The sequence below is a fragment of the Anguilla anguilla genome, chromosome 4, assembly GCF_013347855.1.
Source record: "Anguilla anguilla isolate fAngAng1 chromosome 4, fAngAng1.pri, whole genome shotgun sequence".
In the NCBI taxonomy this organism is placed as follows: Eukaryota; Metazoa; Chordata; class Actinopteri; order Anguilliformes; family Anguillidae; genus Anguilla; species Anguilla anguilla.
In genome coordinates this window covers 27,254,234-27,282,081 of record NC_049204.1, presented here as the reverse complement: position 1 = coordinate 27,282,081, position 27,848 = coordinate 27,254,234, and the positions used below count along the sequence as shown (strand labels likewise).

Here is a 27,848-nt window from a genome sequence, read left to right as displayed (position 1 = left end):
TAGGATGGCAAAATAATTTCATAAGAAAACTTGAAAACAAATGATTATAGCATTGCACATGATAGAGGCCTATGGAAACTATTCATAAAAATGCTAACTATTCGTCTATGAGGATGTAATATCTTTTCCTCCTATCACCTAAGTGCTGAATGAACACAAAACATTTTTATAACCTGCACAGGAGAGACATTTGTGTACTACATTCCACTATATATAATAGCTTTCCAGTTGTGTCAGAGATAATAGTCCACACAACTCTCAACAAAACTGCACTTGGGAAATGAACAGCTGTCATAAGGAATACAGAAACCAACAAATAAGCTTTTGCTCTCTTCTCTAATATGTATTTAATTACCCAATTTAGTGTGCAAATAAATTCAACACTACTTTTTTATACTATACGTTCATACATACAATTTCCTAAAACCAGCATTCCATTTGTAATGTTCATCTTCAGCTTTAATCTTAATAATTTTTTAAAATATCAATAATATGCCATTGCTCTCATTTCAATTATCAAATGTGTCTGATTACTTAATTTACAATAGGGAACCTACACAAATATTTTAAAATGTACACAACAAAAGAGCATTCTTAGTATTCCATATTACCATACTGTCAGCACAAAAAACTTTCAAATGTTCTACACATATGTAAGGTCCAGGAAACTGAAATCTGTGAATTCTTTGCTGATGTGTTTCAATATTTTTCTGCATTCACAAATGGCCAAGAAATACTTTTTATGATTCTTGCAACAAAAAACAAAACAAAAAACAAAAAAACACAGTAAAGCCTGTGCGAAATTGGCTTGCCTCCCCCCTTAACTAAACGCCTGGGGGTTTCAGTGGGCGGCGGTTAGCTGGGTACAATGTATAACACTAAAATGCTAAGACCGGTGAAATTCTTTCTACTTCTAAATTGTAATATGTGAACGATCCTTTTGCCACACTTTTTACCACAAGCCAATTTGGAAATGCAACGATTCTTAGACTCTTCTTTTTTCTGGTTCAAAAATGAAGAGACCCATAAGAAATGGGTTTCATTTCTGGAGGCCCACAGGTACTGCAATATTGCAACAACCCCAACAGTTAATATTTGTAGTGTCCATTTTCACAAGAATTTCACCAACTATTTACAAAACAATATGGCTTTGTTACAAAGCTACTTCTGTCCCTTCACCTCCATCCGAATAGTTGCTGCTAGTGATACTTCTGGTTGTCGCAGAACAAAAGTGTGATGGATCGGTAAGTAGGCCTACCTTTAGCTAGTGATAATTAAATTGCTTTCAAGTGTAGATATGTGAAATCAAAGCCTTGCTTTATCTAGGTATAATGCTCAGAGTTTGAGACTGTTGTCAACTGGGTACAGTAGCTATGGGTTATTACATACTGAATGATCTGCAGGTTTAACTATAAGATAGCTAATGTTGAATTTGAATCAGTTTCCTGGACCTTTAAGGCTCTCGTCCAACCCTGTTTACTATGTCTTATAACTCTACAAATAATTAAGTTGGAGTTGAAAACCCAAATGCTATGTCATAATGTTATATTAGTAAACATGACAACTTTTTTGATGTTCCTTATAATTCAATGTTTTGTAGTTTTGTTTTGACAATGACAACATGTTCAGTGTTTTTTTCATAAAACATATCACACATAAATGCCTCTCCCACAAAATAATGTTATCTTCCTTGTCCAGAATATAATCTTTGGTCAGCATTTGCAACATTTTCCAAAGAATTCTCTGAACTCAATTCTCTGAACTTTTCAATATCCTGCTTAAAATTAAAGCACAAAAGAACAATATTTGAAAGACCACAGACATCCATTCTCCACAATCAGACTCGAAGTGCACTCTTGCCAAACATTTATAGTTTAACCTTTTCAGCACAAATGGCCCCACTACCAATTTTATTGTAGGCTATATAGCAGACAAAGTTGTGCATTTTGAAATGTCCTCTCTAAAATTCATAATGAAAGGAATTACTATTTACATGGTTGAAAAGGTGGCATGTATGTGTTTGTGTGTGTGTGAGAGAGAGAGAAACAGAGGGAGGAAGAAGGGGGAAATCTGCTAACTTTTTGAACATTAACTTGTTCTTACTCTGTGTAAGGATTTAAAATACTATGATACTTGACTGGATAGTACCCTTAGAGACTTAAAATGCATGGTTCCAAATTAACTGAACACTACAATCCATAAAGTGTATGCTTCTAGATTCTGAATACATGTAAAGCTGTCAGAGGATGATGGCTTTGAATTGAACTGAGCGGACAGTCCTCTCCATGCTTCCACATAGCGAGCCTCCTTCATGGAACACATCCTTGCAGAATACCTTCAGCCCTGGTGGGTGTGCAGTGGCTTGGTCTGTGCACTGGCCTGGACCGCAGGGACCTTAGTACTGACCAGAGAGCTGATGTAGGGCCATATCTTATCAGTCTCTGTCCCCGAGAAAGAGTGTAAAATGCCTTTCTTCCTGTTAACAAAAATAAGTGGCTGATATCAGGATTCAATACAAGTGAGCCACATAAACTGACTTCCATACCAAATACGAATGAGGCCTCCAGATGAGTTTTTAAACCAACAAACGGCTTGACCTTATGCTGAAAGTTGTTTTGAACAAGTGCCCCATCCACAAAACCCACTAACCTTCTCCTGTCAAACAGGCAAGGCTAAGCTGGACGAGTCTTGATTAATACTTACTGTACATGGATCGACAGCTTAAATTATTTCTGACAGTAGTGAATCCTCTATTTGTTGACAAGGTAAATAGTGACTGGTTGTGACAAATGCCTACACTGTTTATTTCTATTTGTTTATGCTTTATTCAAACCAGCAATAAAATCCCACTGAGATCAATTTAAAGGGGCAGCCTTACAAAACACATTTGTAACGTCAAGAATCAATTCGAGAATAACACACATTGTGTTGTAGGATGTACAATCTTTTGCATAATACTCTAAATCTGACATCCTGTCTCACTGTCATCATCAAGAGATCCAATCACAATTATCACAATGAGGTGCCATTTATTTTAGTCTTAGGTTTCTGTAAAAACGCCTAATTGCACTCTCAATCTCAGCCTCAATATAAGGCAGGAAAACACAGCTGTATCTACAGCTACAATGACTATTAGGTCCCCTATGTACAAAAAGGGCTGTAATTCCAACATGGACCATCCTATGCGGATTTAAATACCCTTAAATGACCCCATATTCACTGTTTCATGTCAAACGCAATGTGCTGGAGGACAGAGCCAAAACAATAAAAATTGTGTCACTGTCCAAATACTTACAGACTGCACTGCATGTTAATTTTTTTGTTTTGTTTGTATTTGTTTAATATGAATTAAAGACAAATGTCTATTTTTATTTTTTGCTTTTGCACCAATAACAACAACATATGAGGATGCAAATATTGCATCCAAAGGAAACCAACTACATTCATCTCAGGGTGGTACATACATATGAATAAAGAGAACACAATGCGTTCAGCACTTCACAAATCCTGTTTCAACAAGCACAGAAATTGTTCTTCTGTACTTGCACACACAAGGCACTCAAAATATAGCTTGACTATAGCTTGAGCTTGAACTAAAATTTATGCACACACACACACACACAAACGTATGATCAATTTTTTAAAATATCTACCTATAAAGGCATTTGTTCAGAGTGTGAACTACTAGCAACTACAAGTAACGCATAGTGTAAGCTAATGACCTTTACTCTCACTAGTTCAAATAACAAAGCAAGAGAAATCTGATAAATGTCAGACTGGAAAGGACCATATAAATCTTTGATGTCAGCAAGTGACCACAGGGCGTAACTTCAAAGTTTATACCTAAAATGCCAAAATAGACCTGCTGTTTTATAAAGGGGTGACAACCAGTGGGGGGCAAAAAACAAGTGTTAAGGGCCATTTGATATACATACATGGCTTGAAGCAGTACTTTTATATTACATGCAGTAGATTTTCTTACTCACATCCCAGACATACTGCAGGTTTTCACATCACACGCAGGCACACACACATGCACAGACACAGCTACAGAGTTACACTGGGACAAAACCTACACAACATTTGTTATTAAATAACCAAATCAAAGCAGTGAGAATAAGGTACAAGGTCTCCTGACAGTTGACATGCCTTTAGTTCTGTATTATTTTCACTCTTTTGATATATTTTAGGTGGAGCCTGCATTGTATTGGCTATAAGTTTAAACTGATCATTAAACAATGAAAATAGGCTGGGACTGTTCTTTCAGAAGCCTGAGAATCATATAAATTTGTGCAGCAGCCAAAATATTAACATTCACGCACATTCAATGACAGAATATGCAAATCATGAGCTAAAGCAAATTGTGGCACAGACCAAAAAAATTAAATAAAGACAGAAGCATGGAGTCAGAGTGAAATATAGAAAATTTTGTGTAAATAAAACAGCATCAGTTACCAACATTTCCAAGGAACACAGCAGATCAAAATAAGTGCCAAAACTGAAAACAAGGCCATGCCCAAGTTTATGCGATTATAGTACACGCAAACACAAACACCCAAAGCAGATATTGTATACCTGATTATGAAATTAGAATTCAAACAGATCTTCAGGCATCCTTGAGATAATGTGGTAGTAAAGTACACTATGATATATAGATGTGTGGACATGAACTTGTGGTTGTCTCGTGAAAAGCAGTTCTGTAAATCGCTTTGGCCAAAAGCGCTTGCTAAACAACTAAATTGTAAATTGTGAATAAATATAACATATAAATATAAGTGTCTAGTCTTATGTTAGAGAGAACAGTTTAGTATAAATGCTGTACAAATATGTGTTGAAAAACCAGCATAATATCCATGCATGCATTCATGTGACATTTTGGTGTTAACTTGTGTTTCGCTTTTAAATCTGCATTAAGAATAATAAGAAGAGTTCTGTTAGTAATCTATAAAGGTATATTCAATCAGTTTCAGGAGTTCAATAAGCTTCCTTGAAAAACTAGTACATCAAACACAGTTATAACAAAGCACTTGTCACTTCCAGACGTAAAACTTTCCCAAGCACGAAGGACTCATCTTGTAATGAACTTTGCTGAAATAATATGTTAGCAGGACTAAAAAGTGTTCCATCTCCTGTAGCAAGTCAAAAAGCTTAATTTTTAAGCTTTGTGCGTACTTAGTAAGTTGAGCCAGACTGGGCTTTGGACTTATGACCAGAATTGAAGGCCTTAAAGAAACATTGTGCTGAACCTTATATCACCCTTTGTTAAAATAAATCAACCCAGAACAAGTTCAAGACGTAAAATGTGAAAGATATACTTACACAGATAGACTCATCTACTAAGGAGGTTGTATTGAGAAGCCTGGATATACAGCAGCCTTAAAACTCACTTGTAAAAGTCTATAACGGGCTTGGCGATGTCTTTGTAGCGTCGCAGTTTGCTCAGCACTGCCTCTGGCTTGTCGCCATCACTTTGGACCAGGGGCTCCCCAGTGATGTCATCCACACCCTGATAAGACATGAGACAAATTTAGCAAAAACTCAACATCGTTCCAATTTTACATCCACAAGACATGAACAAGCAAGTCATTTACTATGAGGGAGTGAGGTGCATTAGCAAAAGTACCCCAGGACATAAATGTTCAGTGTTGGCAGTTATGAGGAACCATTTGGGTAGCACTTTTGGTATTTGTTTATGAATTATCATCTACACTTTGCTTTATTTCAATTACAGATGTAATCACATGACATTCCGGCAGCTTCCTCTGCAGTCCACACAGCAGTCACTGGCAGATGACAGTGTCTGATCAATCAGAACAGTCACTAATGCTAACTAAAACCAGCCCTGACTCCTAACACAATGGCAAATTACACATCATCTGGCAGAAAAGTCAGCACTAATGTTTTTGGTGTTTTTCTGAACGCACAAAGGAAGGAAGAAGCTCACCTGGACACGAGGTGGGTTGAACCCCATGTTGTACACTCTCCCGCTGGCTGGATGAACCCACCGTTCGCTTAGTCTCTCCTTCAGTGTCTCAAAGGGAATATTCAGACTGATAGCTATGTCCAACTCACACACACTCTCCAGGGCAGTGGCTTGCGCTAGTGTTCGCGGAAACCCTGGATGGGCACAGCAGGAACAGACATGTACCATTTAAAATATCTTAATTACAGACAATTACATGGGGTGTTTCATTACATTACAGGCATTTAGCAGATGCTCTTATCCACAGCGGCTTACACAACTTTTTATATTGCAGCTGGATATATACTGAAGCAATGCGGGTTAAGTACCTTGCTCAAGGGTACAACGGCAGTGTCCTACCAGGGAATTGAACCTGTGACCTTCAGGTTATAAGACCAGCTCCTTACCCATATACTACACTGCTACCCAGTAAAATTTCAGCCCTGCTTTGGAGATGCGGACTGCCTTGTTATTTCTTTTGTTATCTCTAGTGGTTTTAACAATTGAAACGTTTTTTTTTTTTATATAAAAGTGCGAAGAGTCTAAGGTTTAAAAAGGTATACGCGTTATAACACTGCACCTTGAATGACCGATAAAAGAAATAATTTCAGACAATGTCCTTTTAGATGCTGGCATCTAATTTCATAGCCATTGGGTTATAAGGGGTTTAATATACAATGGATACTGACTGAGTATTTAAACATGCATTTCTGACATCTTTTAAAAATAAAAATGCTAATGCAATGTGCCCTAAAGCAGTATTTCTCAATACCAGTTCACAGGGCCCACTGTGTGCTGCTGGTTTTTGTTCTAACAATAATAACCAGCTTTGGATTGTAATGCGCTGCTACTTGTTTTAAATTAGGCGCTTTTACGGTATATTGAATGGAGTTTACTGACAGCAAATGGCAGCAAGCCAAACCTACAATGTGTTAAGACAAGTTTAACCAATCCACACTATTGCGGAAGAAAAACATGTGTTCAGCAGCCTTAATTCATCAAGAGATTAGATATTGATAGCCACTGCCCTAAAGTTATTTCATAACTGCTCTCAGGTTCACAACTTAAGAACTTAAGTTGTGAACCCATGCTTGTTTTAATCTGTTCTTAAGGCCCAGGGAGTAGTTTCCCCAACAATGTTTCATCAGATCATGCTTGGTTTTACGTAATAACTACATTTACGAGGCATGCCTTTCCGGTTAGCATTTTTAGGAAGTTAGAGCTAACAGATGTTGTGGAAAACAATTATCCATTTTAAGGAAGAAATGTGCACATGTGAAACTACACCAGTACCAAAACGGAAGTGTACATATTTTACCTAAGCAAAGATGAAAAAAGATCTATCACTCTGATTGCATTGTAAGCTAAAATTAATGCAATCAGAGTGACAGTTATTTTTTCATCTTTGCTTAGCTAAAATAGCCTATTCCTATTCCAGTTCCATTTTGGTTCCATAAATCTTTTAAGCCCAAACCCAGCTTGTACCTGAGGTCTTGAGACCTGACCCGACTAAGCCAAACTGGTACAGCCAAATTTAAAAACCGAACCTAACCCAAAACCAAAAAATCGCTCACAAACAGATTTGCTCAGCTGCTATATGCTTGAGTTATAGCAATAATTATCATACTACAACTGGCTATGTTTTATTTCCATATGTGATAGTAAACAGCAGCTACATTGCTCCGCAAGGCACGGTGACCCATCAGCAGAGCAGTGTGATAGGCTAATGAACTGCCGGTTAGTAGTGATCAAGCACTGTACAGTACACATCCAGTTTTTGTCAGCTGATTTACCACACCAGTTTCCTTTAGCCAACATATATCACAAGTGCCTTCGCTGCCAGTAAATTTTCTGCTATTTCTTGGACGATATCTCTAAATTCAGTGAGGTCAGACTTGCCATCATAGGTCAAAACAGCATTGCAATCCCTACACTGCACGTGACTAGTGAGTAGCTTATCTGTTGTCACAAAGAGCTCATAATATTTACACAACAAAGTCGTTCCCGACTCATTTTAAGAAGTTGAAGTTCTCTCTTCGCAAATTTTCATTTAGCCTAATTTCATCCACTGCAAAGTTGACATGTACTAGAAAGAGAGTGCGCGTGTGCCAAACATCCATCCATCCATAATCTATACCTGCTTATCCTGAGCACGGTCGTGGGGGGTGCTGGACCCTATCCCAGAGTGCATTGGGCGAGACGCAGGAATACACCCTGGACAGGCCACCAATCTATCACAGGGCACACACACCATTCACTCACACACTCATACCTATGGGCAATTTAGGGTCTCCAATCGGCCTACCTGCATGTCTTTGGATTATGGGAGGAAGCCAGAGTACCCAGAGGAAACCCACACAGACACAAGGAGAACATGCAAACTCCACACAGAAAGGCCCCAAGTCGAGATTCGAACACACAACCTTCTTGCTGTGAGGCGACAGTGCTACCCACTGCCCCACTGTGCTGCCCATGTGCAAAACAAATTTTATTTTATCAAATACAAATGCATTTAAAATGTATAATAATAATGAATTTTCACTTAATAGAAAACAAAACCGAACCTGAATGAAGCCCGAAGTTGTATGTGAAAAAAACGACCCAAACCTCGGCCTGAAACCAGACAGACAGAGTGTTGGATCCCGTTGGGTTCGGGTCAGGTTGCAGACCTCTAATATGGGGCTATTTTAAAATGAAGGAGTGTGTGCATCTGAGAAAATTTCTCACACATAAACTTGCCCTGGGGTAAAGTATTTCTCCTCCCATGTACAGTACATAGTATGAATAATAATAATAAGAAGAAGAACTTTGTGGGGAATAAATTTCAATCATGAGATTTTCCCCCCTTTAATCCCTGGGAGTCGTAGCGAGAAATGTTGATGCACATTCACAATTAGGTGTGTGGAGAAGCAGGAGAGTGGGTGTGTGTCTCTGGACAGAGCCAACAGGTGTTGTGATTTTCAAGATGCTTTCTCAACATTGCTACCGTTGAGAAAGTTCCCTACAGCAAACTTCTTAATATTATTTTCGTTCCGCCTTAATTTTCTGCACAGTACAACTCCCACAGCTTTTAAACTAGACATGCCATTTTAGCTTTATAATATTCACCTTGGCTCAGAGTAGATTGCTTGTATAAAGCTTTATTTTGAGTGGCCTGCCATTTCATAAGGTTATGCTAAAGTTTTAAGATGCTAAGCTCTCTTACTTTTTTATCTAGGTAACTGTGGCATGGAAACTAAATCTTTGTGTTAATTTAAAAGAAATCAACAGAACTGAGGCAAAATATATGCATCGTTTGAATGCAGTTACACTATTTTTTTAAATGCTGAGACACTTCTGTAAGTCTGTCTTGTGCAATGCTGTGCATAGAGGATGACTTGTCATTGACTTACCATCCAGAAGCCAGCTGTGTCCGATCATCTGCTCCAGCCGCGGTAGCACGACATGTGTCATGACGTGATCAGGAACCAAAAGGCCCTTCTCAATGCATGCCTTCGCCATAACACCAGCCTCTATAGGCAGGGGGAGAAAGACATCATATATACACATGTGTGTGTGGATAAGTAAACACACACAAATAGTGAGAGACAGGGAGGGTAGCAGGATGAGAATGGATGGCACAGAGGGGGGAGCTACTCAACAGTGAAATACAGTGCAGTACAGTATCCATGGTCACCAGCTGAGAACCGTCAAGCATTCCCCTGCTTTCTCTAAATGGGTCAGCTTTAACTAATCTTCACACAATCCAAAACCAAGTGATCAATAATTACCTTATTCATGTCACAGAATACAAGAACATGTGCTCTTCTAGGAATGGTAGAAACGGCATGCATGTTAAACAACTGAACACACAAAGAAAAGTGCATTTGTTATAGCTATATACATTCTATAATGTTCACTATTTTACATATAAATTTACAGGGTGTCACAGAATACTAATAAACCTTAACCTGTTTTTGCAATAATAAGCACCAAGCAGGACTTTAGATACACTGAATCATGGTTTCAGTCAATGACTGTTCCCTGAAATCGGAGGAGCGCAGTCCCTATTTAATATTGTAAACATTGCCATGTGTTTTTGCTTATCGCTCGAAGAGAAGTTACCAAGAATAAATTAATCACAGTCTAACATACAAATGATAGCCATGCCTTTGTTTACGTGTAAAACTGAACACGTTTTAAGGCATCGTTCTTTCACACGGCAGACAAGTCGAAGCGAGAAAAAACGTTTATACGAGTTTATATTCTTAAAAGGTAAATTTGCAAACTAACACTGCGTAACATTGTGGCTCACTAGCACATTAAAAAACATCCCTTGTATATCACACAATTCGCAGTAAGCGTGATCGCTACCCCATCTGAACCCTCGGATAGTTATTGGCCATTTTTTTTAAATGCCTGCTTGCAACTCATTGAGCTACACTTTTCAGATTTCGCCCAGGACCTGTTACCCGGATGGCTAGATAACATCAAACCAGGATGGGCGTCCATTAAATCTTAAAGAAATGTTCAGTTCAGCTAGCTCATTTTTAAATTTTATTTATTTATTTTGCATTTCACAGCTACATAACTCAAATGCAAAGCCTACGGTATTCACGCGCTTTTGTCCTTTGGCCAGTTAGGCGAATTGCAAGCTATTAATTACATGGAAGAGCCTAAGTAGCTGGATTGATTGGGAAATAGTTTAACCAGCACATCAAAGAAAAAAATGTAAGCTTTATATTGTGACGTTACATTAAAGCCGCGTGCAGAAATGGATTTTATGAACGGATGAAAAGCACCGACTGAAGCAGCCAATTGAGAACAGACATACCGGTGTTTGCAGCAATGCTATCCCGTAGGAAGTCGCCACTGGACAGATGTTTGAGGCCAAAACTCTGCGCAATTCTCTCCGAGATAGTTCCTTTTCCTGAGCCTGGAGGACCCATTATGACGGCTCGCAATAATCGGTTTGCCATTTCCTTTTGAATCAGCCTGAGAATATTATTTAAACATTTTCGAAAACAGACAAGAACAAACAGCGTATTAGGCTAGCTGGCTAAAACTTTGACATAATTTGTTTCACTAACTTGCATGGCATTCATTTAACTTGGCAAGTTAGCTACCCATTTAAAGCCACAGCACGTAACTACGTATTTTGCCAGCCTGCTGGAATTTTATTCTCTTAGTATTAAAAAGACGAACAAATACAAAGCTAAGACATATTATATAATTTTACCTAGAGATAGATAATTATGTCCGACACTGGCTAGATTGTAGAACCACTAAAATTAAAATTAGTCGGCTAGCAACTGTTAACTTTTAGATCTTACATACGTTATCTAACTAGATAAAGCTCTTAAGTATTTTTTAAGGTCTTGCTAACCTGCAAGGGAAGAACAAGACCAAACCTGAGCTCACCTCCGTTCTGGTTTGTTCGACAAAATGGTGTTTAATTTCACATAGGCTACGGACCAAGTTAGCAAAAGATTACTCTCCGCCCACGGAATTACTGTCTCACTGTATCTTTAAGAAAGTATTTTGTTTGCAAAATGAATGGGGGACCAGTCCCAACGCCCAACATACACCCCCTTACACATCATCAGGCAAGAATGCGGAGTGTGGTGCGCATGCATGTATTCTGAAATAACGCTCAGAATTGTGGTAGATGGTGTTTTTTTCTCTCGTGTCCCTTGTTTATGCTGTAAATAAAATTACTCCCAAGAGATAATGCTTCCACGTTGAGCAGTCTGAAGTTACAAACTACAAAACTAGAGGGATGGAACAGTCTTGAGTATTGAACCTGAGACATTGGACATCAGGAGTTACGAAGACATTTTGCAAGTTTCCACAAGATTTGACTTTTCATCACGTCGTAGTCTGCTTGTAAGAATCGACACGTAAACATGAAACATCTCATTCTAAAATGCTTAATTAGTTAGTTCATCATTTGTATTCCTGTTCGAAGCAATGGCCTATTGGTGCTTCCTAAAATATAAACTGTATGAGACACGCTGTGTCCTCTTGCTTTGCACATTTGCTCATGAGATTAGAAAAGGCGATTCAGAAAGTAGGCTACAATTATAGCCGTTTTCATTTCACAATTGACAAACAAATCTAGAAATTAAGATTCACATTTTAATAATCATTGGTCTTGCTTTTGTCCCCTTAATAAATATGTTCTTCGCTATCGCCTTATTTTAAACCATACACTTCTGGGAGTTGAAGGCCTATAGTTGTATTGGACCATTTCAATCAGCACTGATTAGAACAATCCCGCATACGCACATCCCCCAGAAACATTCCGTCAAAGGAATGGACAAACATGGGCCTATACACAGAGTAGGCTACTAACGCCAATCCAAAACTAATCATAATCAACACAAAAACAACAGCAATAATAATAATAGGCTACATGGAAACAACGTTTTTATCGAAATAGGTTTCTCGTTTTATTCTCCTCTTCAACATTTGAGCTCTATTCTGTCTAATCAAGCGCTTTCACACTTGTTGGCAGCAACGACCGTGCAGCATATAACTGTCAAAATAACAGCGCATCTACTCTCCAAGCAGTGGATCTTCCAGCGTACTAGCGCTAGTTTACTGAAGCCACAAGCTGTCTCGGCTCGGCTGTTTTGCGGTCCTAATGTTTGAGTAGAATATGGGAGCATGTCGGTGTCGGATTGTTACAGAGCATGGTGCACACGTTTAATTATATATGCGTTCTGAAAATGCTATTTTAAAGAAAGACCTCTAAGAAAAAAAATGTAGGTAGTAGATTTTTTTACATAGCTATAACTAGTGCTGTACCCGGAAGCTTGGTTTTTTATTTTGTCACATGGCTAAGGGATTTCAATAACAACAAAAAATGGCGACAATCACGTTGTTCAATGTGGTCTTGCTGCGTCATTAAAAACATTCATGTAAACAGGGAGAAGAAACAGAAAATCTGCGGGTAAGGTGTGCTTATACGTGTCGCATATATGTGCTTGTTAGCTAATAAAGAAAGCGCGTTTAAAGAATCTTCCTGCGGGTCTAGACATGTTTGTTTTAGCCTTGAAAGGGGTGTGTGTCGTGCTGGGCGTTAGCTTTTGGGTTCTTGAAAACAAGACTTGCAAATGCATTGCTACGGACTGAAAGCTGACTGTTTCGAAATGCAGTACCGCACGAAATTGACCATATTCTATGGCAGGTTTAAGGCATTTGCAAATAGCCTAAACAGTTATTTTATATATTACGGTCTGTTATTTTTTTGAGATTGTAACTCGCGTTTGTTAACACTGATAAGTCTCCCAACTACATTAGGCTACTATCTAACATTATTTCCAAACATTTAAGGTAGGCAGAAATAACACTTTATTTATGTAGCTGGTTGGCTATCGCGTTAGTATGTGGTTTGTTAAGGAACGTAGCATACATCCAAGGCATTGGAATTCTTTAAAATAAGTCTTTGCGCATTATTTGCACACAAATGATAAATGCGGTTTAATGCAACAAAGTGTTACATTTGGTGTCATTCTGTCAGTTTACGAACGTTGCGCAGACGTTATTTTTTATTAAATTTGGCATCAGTCCCCACAGATAGCAAATAGAACTAATCAAGTTGTTTACATGAAGCAGTCAGAACGGAGGGCGGGGCGGTGATGGGAGGAGCTTACTTTAGCTGGCTACGCGACTGGATTGCTGGACAAGAATCAGCGTTGAGGGTGGAGTCACGAGAATCGCAAGTCTGACGTGTGTATTTGGTGGATTGTAAATGATGCATCCTTTCCATTTTCGTATAACAAATAGCGTGTTCATATGTAAGATAACGTAAAAATAGATGGCACTGAATTGAAAAACAATTGGTTAACGGTTGGAGAAATATTAACCAGTGGGACTTATTGAGAACAATAACCACGTAGTAAATCAGTGGAAGTTTTGTGGAAATTGGATGAATGATGGTGAATGAGTTATGACCATTAACATGATAGGACATAATGAATTTCAGATTGGGTGTCTCATTGTCCAATATAGCTGGTTTATACGTAGTTATAAGTATGCTTAGGTAGGTTACACTAATACTATGTGCCACATTTCGTGCAAATCGGTCAAGAAACAAAAAAGCCTTAGCAAAAAGCAATTTCACATATTATACTAATTAGCAAAAAAAATCCAATATGGCATACTTTCATGATCTTTGGCATTAATGCACAAGTGCCTCCAGGGAATACTCACACCACGAATGGAGTGATTTGGACAAAGCATCTGGGAGTTATGACCTTTAAAAGGGGTATAATTTAGAACTTTAATTATAGCACCCCATGTGGCCGACTGTAGTGATATTCCAGGTTGTCTTGATTTCACACATTTGTGATGAGTGCCAAGTTTCAAGTCTTCAAGATTAATACCCATCTTACGGAAAATTGCGCAAATGCACGGAGAAAAAATAAATATTAAATCATAGGAAAACAAATAGGGGTTTAGCACTACAGGCTTAAAATAATAATAATAATAATGGCATTATTATATTGTTTTGGGAAAGTAGTATATATTTGAGAAATCAGTGAAAAAGATGGGGGAACAACATTAAAACCTACAAGCATGCAATTAGTAAAACCCTCATGGAAAGTGGAAGCCAGTATCATATTTTTACAATATAAGCATGGTTGTTCTGTAGTTTACCGAAGCAGCTATTATTGTATCATATGTCATTTGCTATATCTGTATGAAATACAGTCCCTGATATTTAAGGTAGACCATACAATCATTTGCTCTCTCAGTCATGACCAGTCTAATGAAACCTTCTTGTTAAAAATAAAATAATGTAAACTGGTATGTTGCATAATATCCTGTTTAATTATACAGATTTTAATATAGATTTTAAAATCATGCCAGAATCATGCCAGAAATGGCATTGGCATTTTCAGTAAATGAATAAATGACACTTGTTAACTTCCATGTACTTGTTTAGTGAAAGTAACACCAACTACTTTTCTAACTTGCCAGGTTGTTCACAGTATTAATGTCTTGGATCGTGTTTCTCATAGGTCTGCTGACCTGTCATGAAGATGGATGGTACGAGAAGCTGGTGTTGAGTTGCCAAATTGCAGAGGAGCTGAAGCACTGCTTGATGTGACAGGCTGCCCTGGTTCAGTTATCACAGTGCTGATGCTGTCCATCTTAAAGGTACAGTACTGTGATAACTGAAGGATGGCAGCCATCTTGACAGCACAGGTGCTTGTATCCTAGACCTCTCTGGTAAAATGTCAAAATATGGGAAAGGTTCTTTTTTTCAACTTCTACAGTGATAGGTGTGTAAGGTCCCTACAGGCATATCTGCAAAAGCACAAAACCATTCTGTCATAACTGTCAAATACATCTTAGTGTTTTGTTACTTCTGTTTTTTATTACATTTATTTCAGTTTAAAATAAAAAGTTGCAATGTAATATGTGCTCAAACTTGTCATTGAAATGTATGGCCAGTACATTTTATTATATGACTGTGTGATTCCACTGTTGTAAAATGTCTGCCTATTAAAAGCCGCTATACTGAAAAATATCCTTCCTGTATTCTCTCATCATGTGACAATTATAAATGCATAAAAAAGCAGAGGGCAGGTAATTCTGTATTTTTTATGAATAAAACTCATTTCTTATAAAATACTTTTATTAGACAATGAAATACAAGACAAAATATTCTAGAGACTCCACCAGAGGGGAAAAATATTATGTGGGACTTGGTTAAAATAAATGAATGGGGTCCATTTTAATTGTGATTCACTGCCAAATCCTGAGACAGGCATTTTATTGCAGTTACCTGAGAACAGTTGTTTGCACAAGCATTTTGAGTGTCTTGTCACTTATGCTTCCGTCTTACTATGTTGGTTATGGGATCCTCTTGTATAAACCAAATGATGTGTAGAGCATTCAATTCTCTGGCTCAGATTTGCAAATTGCAATGTTTTTCTGATTTCCAACAGAGCTACCTCTTCATTCTCAATTGTTTTAGAAGAAAAACAGAATATTTATCTACAGAAAAAATAAAATGATATTGTATACTCTCCTGTAGTTTTTTTTTAAACTAGTTTTTAAGTGGTCCATTTTTTAAAAAGTACTTTTCAATTAAGCAAAAATAAAAAGCAGAGGGTAAAAAGTCATACTGTTTTGTACGACTGGGAACTAAGCATTTGTTCTAAGTGAACAGTTCTGCTTCCCTTTTTAAAAATAGGAGACCAATCCCCTTTATTATGTCCTGTTAGATCTCTTTTGACTGAAGCCACATAGTTATTCAAACACACAAGAACCGTTTATTCGATAAAGCGGAAGTTTAGTGCACCACTTTCCCTTCTGTTTTTTTCCCTGTTTTTTTATACTTGTAACAGAACCAGCAACATAGCACCTGTGCAGCAGCATCTATTTTCATTAGGAATTGACTTTGTTTGCATTGCTATCACTTAGAAAAGGACTGCTATATTTAAACCACTCTCTCCTTGTGCCAACTGGACTCATTAGCCAGTAATAACAGTAATTAAACAGATTAAATTTATAATCATTCTAATACTCATTCTCAGCTTTTTATAATAGTGCCAAACATCACAGTAGCAGAAAAAACGAATTATGTTAATGTTTGTTATTAGCATAAGAAAATACATTTATTTAGGTTGTATCTTAATATCAAGCACCAGAGGGAGCTATTTATCTTCACAGTGTACACCAATGACAAATGCAGATTTTTACTGTATTACTATGCCATAACATGAAGTGCAAGTGGGAGCTGTATGTTGTACACTGATAGTTTGCAAGAGAGTCATTTTGCTATAAGGCAATAATAGACATTTTTAGACAAATTTACTGTAGAAATTTCAGGCCACTGTTTCTGGCAGTGTAATGTTACTGACTCATTGGTTTCAGGTGAAGGGAAGTCCCTCCAGGAAGGTAAAATAATCGTGCAGTATGTGGTGGCATAATGGACAAAAGAAACTGACGTGTTGACATTTTGATCAGTAGTTCAGCTGTTTTTTTCATTTCTGTATGTACTAGAACAGGCACATCTGCTTCATCAGAACACTCATCCAAAGAGCTTCCTGTCTTATACTGTTATGCATAATATTATTGAGAACTTGTTCACTAAATCAATCAAGACTGACATTTTAATTACAAAAGACTGTTATAACATGAAAACAGTATAATGATAAACAGTCAGTTCTAAATCGAGGTGCGTACATTTGGAACCAGCCAAAATTTTTACAAATTCCATATGCATATGTACCTCATTAACTGAAGTTTGCATTCCTTGTCTACCTTGCAAGGAATGCAAGGTAGCATTTGCCATTTCTTGTCTACCTTGTTGTCAGGTTTATTTATATACTGTATTTGCATTCTGTTATCTGATGGCTATGTTGGCTTTAAGGGCAGAGAGGCATGTGGCTTCTGCCAATCAGGTATCCTTGAACACTTAGATGTGTACTGAATAAAAATAATTATTTGAAATAAAATCCAACAAACATAAATGTGTGATAACATTTTTAAAAGTTGATCCTAAACTTAAGGATATATGGCTTCCTGTTTCACTGGGGAAAACACTTATACTTATAAAATCCACATCATCCACCACCATCAGGCAAAGAACTCTCAGAAGAAACATGAAAAAAGGGTTAGTGATTTTAGTGAACCAAGAGTTGGTTGCAAACAAACAAAAATTCCTACATTACAGTAGGTTTTTTAGAGGGGTTTCCAGAAAAAAAACTTCTATTGGGAGCAATCAAAAAAAATAAATAACCTGAAGTATGCTAAATGGCACGGGAACCTTGTTCTCTCTGCCAGGAAACTCAAACTTGGCCAGAAATGCAGCAAGACAATGTTCACAAGCATACCTCAAAATCAAATAAGAAATGGTTATCTGACTACCAATTACTGTTTTGCAATGACTGTCTCCAGACATGACCCCAACTGAAAAATTTGTGGTTTGAATTGAAGAGGGGGGTCCACAAGTGGAGACCAAATGATCTGAAGGAGCTTGAAAGGTCCCGAATGAGGAACGGTCAAAGATTCCCTTCAATATGTTCACCAATCCATAGAACACTATAGAACATTACTCACTTGTGTTATCCTCACAAAAGAAGGGGGCACAAAGTACTAAACACAGGGATGTGAATATTATTTTTTTTTGGGGGGGGGGGGGGGGGGGGGGGGAATAAATATATTATAATTTGTTATTAAAGTGGTATTTTGATTAATTCCATTCAGTCATTGTTAAAGTATAACATTTTATAGTTCTTTTTTTTTTATTTTTTTTTTTTAAATCAAGGCTGGATCATTTTAGAGGGCACTGTGTTACTGCTATTTGTGAAATGAACAGATTCCAGGTGAGGTATGTGTTGAAGGCAAGCCTAAATAATGAATCAAAGTTCACACAAATCACACTTTTCTGGTAATCATTTAAAATGCCCATTGACATGTGCCATGAGTGCTACTTGAAGGTATAAGTTAAATATAAAACTTGACTAAGTTCGTACAAATTTAGAACTGAGAACATCTTCAAAAGGGTTGGAAGGCTCTTTTTATATCTGATATAATAATCAACTAAAGAAGCAATATATCTTCAAATATATCAAATTATGTATATATAAAATAAATAAACAAGTGCACTTGTTGAAGCAAATTAGTATTTTCTGGATGTATTCAGAATATGATACATTTATTGTATCTTTCTCATTGATATCAACAATGTTGCTTCAGATCACTCTGGCATATAATGTGTGCCATTCTGCACCAGGGAGTTCAACAGAGTTCAAAAAGTGTAAGATTTAGACATTACATAACATTGATATTGACATTGCATTAATCATTCCCCCATGGAAGAGAAGTAGCTCAAAATATCAAAGTTTTTGTTCACCTCCAACACATGGCCCTAATATTAGTTATTTTTAAAGTCACTGAATAACTTGAAAATTATAAAATGAAAACGGGATCTTTTTTGTTTGTGTTTACAGTTAAATCTGAAGCCTATTCCCAATCTTAACAAATAAATCTCATATACATGGAGGGAGATGCCACTTTGTATCTGTATCTGTATTTGTTCAACCAACAAAATTATTTATTTTATTTGGACAAAAACCAGAAGTGGGTGAAGCATAAACTAGAAGTGGGGGGAGTTTAACACAGAAGCTGTATTAAATGCCAAAAATCCCAGATTTTTACCATTATAATCACTGGCACTGCTACTGTTGAGAGACTAAAGCATTAAAGTCATGCTTTTACAATGACATCAATAATAATCCAGTTTAACAACAGGTTATTTGCTCTTAAAAGAAGTATTCAACAAACAAAGACCAATATGTTATATAGCCATGATAGGCTTTTGTAACACTGAGGTACAGTCAAATCACGTTTCAAGCATAAGCAAAAAGTTTTTATAAATCAAAACATAGTTGCTTATTCTTACTCTGAAATGCACAGCATCAACTGCATGAACCCTACCACCACACCTACCTGAAGGACACTGAAGTCAATTATGAACTGAAAAAATGCTTTCATAATTAAAAAAGTACTACCTAATCTTCATTAATGAATGAACTATATGCAATTGAACCCCTAATTAAATAAGAAAATACAGAATGTGAGGCTAAAATGTTCTGTTGTTTTTTTTGTTTGTTAATACTTTTTCTTTCCTCTTTGTTGAAGTCCCACTTTACTAGTATGTTTGATTTGCATAAGCGTAGGTAAATTAAAGAAAAATTTGGAAATCTTCCCTGGGTGGAATACAACTTTGGCTATTATGCTTTACTCAAACTTCCCCAAGTTGTATTTTGTAAAGACAAGCTCCTGCACATAAGCTAGGAGCAGTTTGCAATGGGGAGACTCAACATCCCTTGCTATAGTGAAAAGTTGCTTGGAGGAAACACTGATTAGGGGGAAAGGTCAGATATAAGAGTCACATGAGCCACTGCTGGGTGTCATTAGCCACTGCTGGGTGTGTCATTAGCCAACAAGGCTGTGTCTTAATCTTTCAACTCTAGAAAGCCCGCAGTTTGTAGAAAGGCCGCAGCCAGCCGTGTCAGACATATCCAGCATTACAGCATCAATTTCTGTACCAGCAGCGACCTAATGTCAGAAGATAACAAAACCATATATAGCAAAACTATTTTCACACACTATATGACCAAACGTATCTGGACACCACTTGGTCTGTGGCTGTTTTTCATGGTTTAGGCTAGGCCCCTTAGTTCCAGTGAAAGCACATCTGAATACAACAGCATCCTAGATGATTCTGTGTTTCCCCAACAGTTTGGGAAGGCCCTTTCCTATTGCCAATGCCCCCGGGCACACAGCAAGGTCCATGTAGAAATGGTTTTGTTGAGAAGAGTGTGGAAGAACTTGAATGGCCTGCACAGAGCCCTGATCTCAACCCCATTCAACACCTTAATTAATTGGAAAGCCAATTGTGAGTGCACAACCGCACTAATAGTCTTCTGGCTGAATGGAAATAAATCTCAGCAGCAATGCTCCAACATCTAGTATAAATTAACTTTTGAGTGAATCAATAGGTTGGATTTTACATTTAAATCAATACTGGATCAAAGTCACAAAGCCACAATAAACATTTCTGCACAACTGTGAGAATTGTACAGTTATTTCTAGTAGTGTTAAACAAAAGTAAGAACCATGAAACACATACATAACACATACACAACAAAACCAAGTATTTGTATGACCATGCAAGAATCCTGTTCACGTCTCCCAGCCCTGCATGTTTCATTCCATTGCAGCTGATTTCGCCATTCCCTGGCTACATCTGTGTATAACTTGATATGCATCAGAAAGTTTTTAATGGAGAGTCGATTAGTCGAACTACTAAATGAATGTAATTAATGAAAACATTACAACGCAATTGCCTGAAAGTAGAGGACTAACAGCGAGAAGCTCGCGGTTCAAGGGTTAACAAAGCAAACAAACCCTGAAGGGTTAAAACGATTGGTACGGTTAGACTGAAGGCTAAAAGAACCAATCATAAACGTTGTCAAAGACAAAGCCATGTTCTCTTCTTTCGGGAATAGAAGCTTGCTTTTGACAGAGAACACACGCTGTGAGAAAATCCGAACAGCTTTAGCTTTTAGGTATATATTACTAACTGTCAGGTGCCCGGTGGATCTACAGCCTATGGGTGGATCTGAATACTGAAATATTCATAATTTCTGTCCAACGAATCATTATTAGAATCGCGAACGGTTCCTTGGGATATGGTAGTTGTCGATGAACAACTACGGAAGTAGTTAGCTAGCTGGCTTGCTAACTTGCTTGGTAAGTTGCTTTTATATGTTCTTGATAGCGATTGATCTGTGGTAACCAACGTTACAGCTATCAACACACTCTTAACGGCGACGGCTAATGTGGTCCAGGCAGCCTGCTGTGTTACTTATGGAATCTATACTGTGTTAGCCAGGCCTTGGAGCTGACAGAAGCGAGTTAGCCAGCATTGCTACTAGTCATTTACGTAAAGCTAGCTAGTAACATTCATAGAAAACTTCAGTTTTCTAACTAGGAATATATACAGCGAGTTTAACCAATCAGTGCCCTGCCTACTGTCCAAATAGTCCCATTTGCTGTGGTGAATAGTCGGAAAGGCTTTTATTAGCCCAAGTATGAATGCCACGTTTGTTTTGGTGTCATGCCATGTATAAAAGGTAATGTGTTTGTGCAACGGGAGTGTTTCAGGTATTTGCTACTTTTTTCATCCACAATAAACACGTTTTTAAATGCCCAACATAAATTTGATAAGTGGTCAAATACAAGACCTTAGCTGAATCAATTCCATTTTGAAGCTGGTCTCTGTATGTTGGGGTGCTGTGCTCATCTGTTGTTTTATTTTCCTTCTGGGGATTTTCTCTATGTGATGAAGACTTTGACATGAAAGCAAATCACCTGACTCAAAGCTTTGATCAAATCAAAGGCATCCTTTGTGTGTTTGAGGGAGATATATTGTGTGTACTGAAATAGTAAATGGGAAGTGGCTGAACTAACATGCAACCCCCCCCAACTTATTTTAATGCAATGTTAGTTTGGCTTGTGGCCACTTGCTTATGTCTTCAATATATAGGACCCTGCATGATTTCAACTGTCAGTATAGTGTCATAAGGTGGGTTGGACCTAGTAGGATATAAGTAGCTCTGGATTTCCCACCTGTCAAAAGCAGAACCCAATCACACAATTCAGCATCACAACGTCGAGAGTGGACAGTTCTGCATACTTGAGCCTGTGTTGATAGAGAAATCACATTTTCATGCATGCATGCATGTGAGTACTGCTCTCAACTCCTGCAGAATGGGACAAACTCTTTATATTGCCTGAAAATTTAATTCTTTGAGCTAGTGGAATTTGTGCTGAAGAAATGTTATTGTTTAACATTTTGGGTGTCTAGAAGCATTAATGTTTTGTAATTAAGCCTGTTAATAACACTCAAAAATATAGATGATATTTCAGTTTCGCTGAGAGACAAACTTCTTAGCTGTATGAATGTATAGTGTTACTGTGGATTTCTAGGGAATGTTTAATCTCTTCCATTATCTCTAGAATTGCATGGGAGCCATAGATTTTACTAGTTTGGCTCTTTGTTTCCAGAAATGTGGAGGAGTATTGTTTAACTGGATGACACTGTAAAAATAATAGCTGAATTTCCTTACGCAATAATAATCATCATATCAGATTTGCTTAATCTTTTCTTCTTAACTGATCATACCTCATACAGGGTGCCAAATGTAACTTAAAATTTTGTGCATAAAATGCATTTCACGCCCCAAACTGAATAAACAACATACTGTATTTCATGCATGAAAAGTAAAACATGCTTTGTATTTCGTGTACAAAATGTATAATAGATTTTGCATTTCCTAGACAAAATTCTCAGTTTTCATTAGCTGCAACCACAGCTCTATAGCTCTGTCTGTCTGTCGGTCGGTCGGTCGGTCGGTTCACAAAAGTGTCCCACCCTGTAGCAGCCACAATTTTCGCCCCAGGAGGCTGAAATTTGGCATGGACATTGACGTTGGTCATGACTGGAAGGTACAGCTGAGTAACTTTCAGGCCGATTGACCAAGAGGGGGCGTGGCGATGGGTGTGGCCCATCACAAAAAGGCGCATAACTTCCGAATGGATTCACTGATTTGCACAAGATTTTGTGGAAAGGTTGGCCATGAGCCAAAGAAGAGGTCACATGTTTGTGTGAGGGTATGCATGTGGATGCATGCACACATGGATGCATGCGCTTGTGCGGTCGTAGCTATTGTGGATTCGCGCTTGTTTATGGCAATTCTGCTTTGCATTTTGTGCAAGCAGTGCAAAATATATTTTGAATGATTATGGCAGAAATATAATTAGCACATTAGACTAATTACAACTACAAGCATTTCATGGCCTCAAAATGTTGGCCTACTATTGTGACACTTGGCAAATATTTCATAGTATGAAATGCATTTTGTGGCCACAGAATGCACTTGTGAGACACTTGGCCAGCATTTTATGGCCGCAAAATTTCCGGTTTCGGTGTCATTGTGCTGTATCGACCCCTTATTGGAGACAACGCGATCACATGATTGTGCGCTTTGAAACTTGTGCACTTGTGTGTTTATTAATGTAATTTATTGCTGGCTAAAGAAGGTATGTTAGCACATAAGATTTTAGCATGTGTTTTTTTCTGCTGGGTGCTGAAATAAAAATTAGGTCACTAGATAACAAGCTAACTAATAGCTTGCCTTCTAGCTTTTGGAATTTACTGAGAAACTGTTAGGTTATGTGTGTCCACCTAGCTAGTTAAAGTTATTTATCCATTTCACAATTGCTAGCTAGCTAGTTAAGTAGTCTTCTTAGCTACTAGCTCACAGGCTTGCTCGGTAACATACTTTAACTAACATTAGCCATCTAGTGTAATTCACAAAATTTATTTAGCATTATTATCCATATTTGCAAAATTTGAGCAGAATTTGCTAAATTTAGAAAATACAGCTCCAAGACAACTATAATTAAAGTTAATTACTTTAGAGTTAATTAAGATAATAGAAATATTTCTGCCCTGGTACTTCTAGACCTTAGTGCTGCATTTGACATTGTGGACCATGAAGTCATTATTTTCAGGTTGAGTGAGTTTTAACTTGATTCAGATGGCATCTACTGGGTCGTGATCTATTATGTCTCCCTTGATGATTTTTCCTCAAAGAGATTTGGCATTACATGTGGTGTCCCCAGGGCTCAATCCTAGGTGTAGTTTATAAATGCTCTCGTTAGGGACTATTTATCTGCAAACAGCATACATTTCCACAGATTATTTTTACAATTTTTTGCCATGTACCATGTTTGCTGTCATAATTACAGTGCGACCAGAAGTCTCCTATGAATGAATGAATGAATTCTTTAATTAATGTCCTGCCAACATTCCTTACAGAATTATAACACCTACTAGGCTAAGATGAAACGTGTAGCTTCAATTCAATCTGTTGCTTGGGAATGGGACGACATTACTATTATGATCATTCCAATTGAAATTGTTACCGTTATCTAGCACATAGTCAGCATACTGTAAATTCGAGTGTGTATTTCCCATGCCATTTCTACGGTGGCTCTGAAGTGCAAAATACAAAAACAAAAAGAAAACGCAAAAACAAAAACTTTCGGCCCTAAGGTGCAGATGCAACCTACAAAAACAAAAAGGAGTGGTCCTGAGGTGCAGATGCAACATACAAAAACAAAAAGGAACAGCCCCGAGGTGCAAATGTTTTGCACCTCAAGACCACTCCTTGTTTTTGTATGTTGCATCTGCACCTCAGGACCACTCCTTTTTGTTTTTGTATGTTGCATCTGCACCTTAGGGCCGAAAGTTTTTGCGTTTTCTTTTTGTTTTTGTGTTTTGCACTTCAGAGCCACCGTACATTTCCATTCCAGTAGCCTCCAATACAAATGTGCTGAGCATAATTAGTAAAGGCTAACAGATGTAGCTTACGACCAATGCAAATATGGCAATATCAAAAATATGACAATGTAAATAATTTAAATGTTACAAACCGTAATATGTATATGTTTGTATATATCCTAGCTAGACTTCATGATTCCTGTTTTTCTGACTCACTCCCCAAAGAGTTTGCATGAGCCTTACTGATGAGTTGGCAAAATGAATAAAATCTTCCAAAAATCGAAGGAAAGAAACAATTACGCCGCGACGATTGCTTGTATATTACTGCGTAATGTTAAGGTTGAAAGCACAAAGGCATGTTGAAAAAAATTCAGATGGATACACGGAGCTCTCACGCTTTGTAATAAAATTCAAATGAAACATTCCATATACCATTAGAAAGCTTGTACTGTCCTCTGCAATCAGATCATAACGAACTGATAGGAGTTTCAGCCGCATGGATTTTATGACAGCACAATTATTGATTTTCTGAAAGTGACCGATGATTTCTGCATATTGAGAAATGGAGTCTGTTATCCACATTAATGGTCATTATTCAGTAACATTTACCATAGAATGTCTGAAGTGACCGATTAAAATCGAGTATTCAACAAAGCCATATAATAAAAATAATGAACTGTTGCTCAGTTATTCAGAATTTCTCTCTTCTTTTCAAATACCTATTTTATACCGATGTTATAAATGCTCCTTAAAGAAATTTAAAAGGAAACCTATTGATTTTTTTAAAGAGTTCATTCAGAGACAGTTTTAGTAATCAAACAATCACTGGTTCAGTCTAGCTGAAACTCCAATGGTCGCATATGCGTCCCATCTACAAAGAATTAAAAAAGAAAATCACAAGAGATATATACGTCCATTATTTCAGAAAGATATTGTTAGTATTCCGTGTACTGTTGCTTATTTGTCCAACTATGTGGAAAAATGCTTGCAATTTACCTTTCCAATTAAATATCTGATACCTGATAGAAATTTGTTACAAAATCATCCATAGATATTACCCTGTTAACCACTTCCTTGTAAAATTTAAGGAAGATATTAACATTAATTGGTCCCTTTGTGTGATGCTCATGCAGAAACTCTCCTTCACTTATTCTGTGATTGTATTCATGCCAGACTATGAAATTTTGGAAAGATTTTTGCTAATTTATTTTAGACAATATAAACTCTGATTCCTCTCTTTGTTTGGAAAATGTATTGTTTGCTATCATTAACTATAAGAAATTGAAAGAAAATGATATTACTCACTTAATGTTAATTATCCAAAAGTCACATTCACGAGATTAAATTGAACAAATCCAAACCCTTATGCGTAAATTTTTAAAATGACTCCATGCACTACCTAAATTTTATACTTACCTCAACAAACAAGATAGCGATAAAGACTGAGAATATGCAGAAAAAACTGAATTTGTCAGTCACCCATGTACACATCATTTACATAGCCTAACTAAAAGCAAGTGACAACTTTTAAGTTGCCATGTTTATTCATTCCGAATTTGATAGGAGACCTACTTCATAGATAGTACCACTTGCAGACCTGTTAGCTTTCTTTTGCGGTAAAGTTATTAGCAATAGGTAGCGATTAGCCTAGCTGACTAACTAGACTAGTTATTATCCGCATTCTGTCTTTGTGCCGAACGGGAGTGAATTTGACGGGGGAACGCCTGTTCCGGTTCAATTTTTTCCCGTAAACCTCTTTAAATTAAAAAATACTCACAGCGCAGCACTGTTGCGAAGTCACAACGCTTAAGTCTCAAGCTGTGGTCATAAACGTAAACTCACGTGGTTTTGAATGCACAAGCCGCAGCAGCCAATGATTAGTATTTCATTGATTAGTTGGCAAATTCAAGTCATTTGCTAATTGAATGCACACCTGCCGACTCAGCCAATGATTAGTATTTGAGTGATTAGTCGGCAAATTCAAATCATTCGCTAATTCAGTTATAAGTCTTACATTATTATCTAAATTAGACAGCGGAACAAACAAGTTTCTTTCACTTGCGAAATGTTAGGCAAGTCATTCTGGTACAAGATTGTGCCATTTCATTTTGGCTTATGGTCTATTTCTTGGTGAAGTGGCCAGCCGCTTTGAGCTCTGGCGGCTGCGCCAGCAGCGCCACTGCAGTCGCCTGCCGTGTTTTGCTCACAGTGGCATTATCGATTGGATGTCGAGATCTAAATCTTAATATGTATAGGCCTCATACTTTCGAAGAGCAAAATGCGTTGTTCGCATCCTAATGTGCAATTAAATAATACTTTAATGTCATAAAGTCTCCTTTTCCTTCTTTTTGAGTGTGCTGTTCAGGTTGTTTATCTTTCTGGAACAGCACCTCGTAAGGACATGCTGTGAACACGCTGTTTCTCCTTTTTTCATTCATATTTATTTATTTATTTTAAATCGGCTCTAGGCGTAGAGTTCGTCGATCCCTCATGACGATCGCCGATCACTCGATGTATAGTTGATGGGCGCAACCTTAGCCACAATACACAGCGGTGCGTCATGCTTACTCTGACACCTAAGAAAGGAACCACTCTGTACTCAGCGAATAGAGCTGGTTCTTCTTGCTCAACAACATGGAGCTACAGTGTGTGGTAATATGCATTACCTTCAACCAGAGGACATTAAAATGGTAAATTATTGAGGAAGAGCATGCATTATCTTCTGCAGCCTCTTCCTTTCATGACTGTCTTTGTGAAAAAAAGGAAGTAGCACCAGAGATGTCTTCTTCTTTGTGGTTTTTAAAAGAAAAAACCACAGAGACACACTGTGTACCTTTCTCAGTCTTTAAAGGCCATGTTATTTTACTTGGGGAAAGCCCATCTTAAAGGCTTGCAGTAGCTAATTTGCTGATCTCGCAGCCAGAACATATATTAACCGTGAATAAAAAGCTGTATTTACCTAATGCCTAATGGAAATGACTATACTTGAATATGAATAAAACTGCCCTATCCACATTTATTAAGAGT

The 27,848-nt window shown here is 37.5% G+C and overlaps 2 protein-coding genes and 1 long non-coding RNA gene across 6 annotated transcripts in view; 2 read left to right on the top strand and 1 right to left on the bottom strand.

Annotated features, from left to right (window-relative positions):
* Positions 1-38: 38 nt before the first annotated feature.
* On the bottom strand, positions 39-26,665 carry ak4 (adenylate kinase 4). 3 transcript variants are annotated; one of them, XM_035414508.1, is made up of 6 exons: positions 11,328-11,532; positions 10,776-10,936; positions 9,355-9,474; positions 5,945-6,117; positions 5,388-5,506; positions 39-2,476 (listed from the first exon to the last, which is right to left on the bottom strand). In XM_035414508.1, exons 2-6 carry the CDS (start codon positions 10,918-10,920, stop codon positions 2,338-2,340), a joined length of 696 nt encoding a protein of 231 aa, XP_035270399.1. In that variant the 5' UTR covers positions 10,921-10,936; positions 11,328-11,532; the 3' UTR covers positions 39-2,337. The 3 variants fall into 3 exon arrangements, with proteins under 3 accessions (XP_035270399.1, XP_035270400.1, XP_035270401.1); XM_035414509.1 differs by having other exon boundaries at positions 11,363-11,532; XM_035414510.1 differs by lacking the exons at positions 10,776-10,936; positions 11,328-11,532 and adding an exon at positions 26,599-26,665.
* Positions 12,206-15,482, top strand: LOC118225688. The gene is made up of 2 exons (XR_004764877.1): positions 12,206-12,896; positions 14,971-15,482. It is a non-coding gene; the product is annotated as an uncharacterized LOC118225688 (long non-coding RNA).
* jak1 (Janus kinase 1) overlaps positions 20,947-27,848 on the top strand; it is a 34,183-nt gene continuing 27,281 nt past the window's right edge. Inside the window, exon 1 of one of the 2 annotated variants that reach the window (XM_035414505.1) lies at positions 20,947-21,223. Coding sequence is in view for 1 of the 2 variants with exons in the window: in XM_035414504.1 (XP_035270395.1) it covers positions 22,203-22,216 (14 nt within the window). In the remaining variant the exon portion in view is untranslated. Of the gene's footprint in view, positions 21,224-22,112; positions 22,217-27,848 lie in introns of those variants that run through there. The other variant, XM_035414504.1, reaches the window with a different exon arrangement.